Source organism: Trichosurus vulpecula, chromosome 6 (genome assembly GCF_011100635.1).
Source record: "Trichosurus vulpecula isolate mTriVul1 chromosome 6, mTriVul1.pri, whole genome shotgun sequence".
NCBI classification, from domain to species: domain Eukaryota; kingdom Metazoa; phylum Chordata; class Mammalia; order Diprotodontia; family Phalangeridae; genus Trichosurus; species Trichosurus vulpecula.
In genome coordinates, this window is record NC_050578.1 from 263445284 (window position 1) to 263449906 (window position 4623).

At 45.7% G+C, this 4623-nt stretch overlaps 1 protein-coding gene across 1 annotated transcript; it reads left to right on the plus strand.

Annotated features, from left to right (window-relative positions):
- The first annotated feature begins 316 nt into the window (after positions 1-316).
- On the plus strand, positions 317-2236 carry LOC118854197 (wee1-like protein kinase). The gene has a single exon (XM_036764540.1). The coding sequence runs from the start codon at positions 317-319 to the stop codon at positions 2234-2236; it is 1920 nt and encodes a 639-aa protein (XP_036620435.1).
- Positions 2237-4623: the final 2387 nt, after the last annotated feature.

The window sequence follows — 4623 nt, forward strand, 5'->3', positions numbered from 1 at the left end:
GCATGTTCTTGGAACTACAGGTAAAATCAAGTGTCAGCTGGACATCAAAGGCAGATCAACAATCTTGAAAACATCTCAGAAAGCCATCACAGTCGGACTAGCCGCTGCCGCTGCCGCTGCCGCTGCCGCTGCCGCTGCCTCGGAGCCGCGACCCCGCTCCTCCACGCCTTCCCTGCTCATCACCGGTGGCCGCGGTGACGTCCCGCAGAGGCGCGGAAGCCGTAGCTGCCCGGGCCGCCGCCGCCGCCGCCGCCCTGCGGTGCTCCTCGGGCCGCACGTGGCGGTCCCGCCCCCTCTGCCCCAGCTCGGCGTCCCCATGAGCTTCCAGAGCCTGCCCCAGACGCCGCCGCCCCGCGGCCGGCCCGGAGGCTACTGCTCCGTGCGGCAGAAGCTCATCTTCTCCCGGGGCAGCGACTGCGAGGAGGAGGACGAAGAGGAGGAGGAGGTCGAGGGCAGCGGCCACAGCACCTGGGAGGACTCTGCCTTTCAGGAGCCCGACTCACCGCTGCCGCCCGCCCGCAGCCCGGCAGCCCCGGGGCCGGCTGCCGAGCCCGAGAGCGAGCCGGGCGGCCAGAGGCGCGGCCCGGGCCGGCTCCCACCCCCGGACCCGCGGGAGGAGGAGATGCCGCCGGCCGACGAAGTAGGCGCGGGCGGCGCCGAGGGCGACTCGTGGGAGGAGGAGGGCTTCGGCTCATCGTCCCCGGTCAAGTCCTCTGCCGCCGCCCCCTACTACCTGGGCAGCCCCTTGTCGCCCCTCCGCGGGGACCGCTGCCGACGCGGCCGCCCGCGCCGCGACGGCTCCTGCTCGCCGGTGCCCGACGACCTGGGCACGCCGCAGCACAAGACTTTCCGCAAGCTGCGGTTCTTCGACACGCCGCACACCCCGAAAAGTTTGCTATCCAAAGCTCGAGGAATAGATTCCAGCTCTGTTAAACTCCTAGGGGGTTCTCTGTTCATGAACTCAGGAAGATCAGAAAAACAAGGATTTGATGTGAGACAAACCCCTCAAGTGAACATTAATCCCTTCACTCCAGATTCAATATTGCTTCATTCTTCGGGACAGTGTCTTCGAAGAAAGAGAACACACTGGAATGATTCCTGTGATGAAGACATGGAAGTAAGTGATGGGGAGCTTGAGGATGAGACTACTAGGCCTGCCAAGAGAATTGCGTTTACAGAAAGTAACATGAAATCAAGATATGAAAGTGAGTTTCATGAACTAGGAAAGATTGGATCAGGAGAATTTGGTTCAGTATTTAAGTGTGTAAAGAGGCTGGATGGCTGTATCTATGCCATAAAGCGATCAAAGAAGCCATTGGCTGGTTCTGTCGATGAACAGAATGCTTTAAGAGAAGTCTATGCTCATGCAGTACTTGGACAACATTCTCATGTGGTTCGATACTTCTCTGCATGGGCAGAGGATGATCACATGCTGATACAGAATGAATATTGTAATGGTGGAAGCTTAGGGGATGCCATAAGTGAAAACTACAGAAGCATGAATTATTTTTCGGAAACAGAACTTAAAGATCTCCTCATACAAGTTGCTCGTGGCTTGAAATATATTCATTCAATGTCATTGGTACACATGGATATTAAGCCCAGTAATATTTTCATATGTAGGGTGTCAATCCCAGGTACAGCTGAGGAAGGTGATGAAGATGATTGGACAGCCAATAAAGTTATTTTTAAGATAGGTGATCTTGGGCATGTAACTAGGATATCTAGTCCTCAGGTAGAAGAAGGTGACAGCCGTTTCCTTGCCAATGAAGTCTTACAAGAGAACTACACTCACTTGCCAAAGGCAGATATTTTTGCTCTGGCCCTCACCGTGGTGTGTGCTGCTGGCGCTGAACCGCTCCCCACAAAGGGAGACCAGTGGCATGAAATAAGACAAGGAAAGCTGCCCCGGATACCACAAGTTCTTTCACAAGAACTGACAGATTTGTTGAAAGTCATGATTCATCCTGACCCTGAGAGGAGACCATCAGCGGTGGCACTGGTCAAGCACGCAGTGTTACTCTCTGCCTCCAGGAAGAGTGCGGAGCAGTTACGCATAGAGCTGAATGCAGAAAAATTCAAGAACTCCCTCCTGCAGAAAGAACTTAAGAAAGCACAGATGGCGAAAGCAGCTGCAGAGGAGCGAGCTCTGTTCACAGACAGAATGGCCACACGATCCAGCACTCAAGACAACAGAACAGCCGTCTCATCGGGAGGGAGACGAACCGTTCCGTGAGTCTGACCATATACTGAACTGTGACAAGAAGCTGCAAAGATCCATCTTCCATGTCTGTAGTTTTACTGAAGTCCCTTTGATGGGTTTTACTGGCGAATTACAGTTGGAAGCTGTATTTTGACCATTGGTATTTATCTTGGACTTGGTACCAGGTCTTGTGGTCCGTTCGCTGAGACCCACACCCTCAGTTAGGTTTCATCAGCTGTCCCAGGGTTAACCACTATTGTGGTGTGCTGCTTTGAAATTACTGTCTCATTGTATGATAGAAGGCGTTGATCTCTCCCTTACACCGGTCAGGAGGACTGTATGGCCTTACTGTAAATAAGATTCTGCCTTTTTAAGAAGGAAAACAAGTGTTGAGATGACTCGGCACCAACCACCCTTAATGTACCTGGTATCAAACTTTTGTTGTTTAATTGTGAATTTTACTTGTATATCCAACTGGGAGCACTTTGTAGGCATTACAGAAACCATGGGAGGATGGTCCCGTGGGAGTATTTGCCTTGTGAATTTGCTGCTATCTTAGTTTCGTCTTTGCTGTAAAATTGTAGCATTAAAACAATCATTGTTAATAAGCTTTCTGTTGAAACAATTATGTGACACAATATAAGCTGCTAAGGAAAAAAGCAGCTCCCCCCCCCCCTTTTTCTTGGAAGCTAGTGCATTAGAAAGATGCACCTTTGTCTCTTTTTGGAACTCTGTATTAATGTAGTATAATTATTACTGGTTTTGTAATTCTTCCCAATAATGGCCTTCCTGCTTACTCTCCAATTTTTAAGGTGTTTTCTTCTTTTCCTTTTCCCTCCTTCCAAGCATTTGTGCTGGGCTGTACTGTTAGTCTGTTTTTAAATGTTTTGCCTGTTTCTTTGATATTCATGTATATAAACTGATTTTTGCTGATACTGTGCAGACCTACAATCTGAAATACCCAAATGACTTCTCACTGTTTGGAGTTCTTCCTGAAACATAGTTTGACTGTAAATTAGCCTTTCGAACTAATAATACAGACTGTTAGTGGATTTAGTGGATCTTGCCCCTCCCCCCAAAAAAGAAAGCCATCACGGCAGGGGTGGTAATCCTCATTGAACACCCATACAATTCTCTTTCAAATATAGAGTCCATCTCCATATATCATCCTTTATTTTCCTTCAGAATCTCAGGTTACCTATGAAGGAAAGTGACTCTTTCAGATATACAGAAAATAATCCAAGTATTGACATTTAGCTTCTATCAAGGGCTGGAGATTAATTTTGATGTCACAAACTTCCTTGCAGGGTTCATTCATCAGTTTATTCAGAATTTTCTGAACACTTCCTGTTTTCAAGTCTCTAAGATGAAAGATAACCTCAATACAAAGATGAATAAATACACTTCTTTCCTCCATGAAATTTAAAAGTTAATAATGAAATCTAGAAAGAGGCAAGTCTTAGCGATAATTTACTGAACAAATGTTAATTGAGTACTATTTTGTGCACAGAGGCTTTTGATTGACACAAAGAGAGGTAGATAGAGGAATGAGACATAGTTCTTTTCCTCTGGGAGTTTAAAATCTAGCAAATGATATAATTGGAATTATAATTTATTACTTGCATAACTCTACACATAGTCATTAAACAATACAATATTTTAAATGGATAAGATAGCATTTTTCAGGTATCTGAAGTGCTCTTATATGGATAAAAAGCTTAGCTTTGTTCAACCTGAATCCAGAGGACAGAACTAGGAGCAAAAGTTGGGAATTGCAGAGGGGTAACTCTAGGCTTTGTCAAGGGAGGGACATTTACCAAACATTTTTAGCTATGCAAATGTGAAATGGATATTTTAAGGAGGTAAGGTCTTCCGTCCCCCTAAACAGTTTTCAGGCAAAGCTGAGCACCTATTTGTTGAGTATGTAAAATGCTTTTGAAACCTCCAAGTGTTCTAGAAATGCTAGCTATTATTTTCCAATGATGAAAATTATAAAAATGATTACAGTTAAGCATTAAGAGCATTGATCAAAATTGCAGAGTGGTTGTGAAGAAAGAATATTTAAGAGATTAATCTCATTATCTAGGCACATAATAATAAAGTCTAGAACTATTGTGATAAAAGCTAACTTCAACTTACCTCTTGAAATCGTATCTCTCACCCCACATGATCTGAGGAATGAAACCTCTGCATCAGGTATTAGAAAGCATATTTCCTCTCATACACCTCTTTCATTTTGAAGGCTATCTCTTTCAACACACATGGATAGGCTTCCTGAATGAATAAGCCTAAACAAGCCAGAATAATCATGTAAAAATCAGCAATATATGGAGGAAATCAGATCTATGTCATTTTAGAGTAACACTGTAATGAAGATTGTTCTGTCTTTCCATTACTATCTGACTCTTTGTGACCTCATT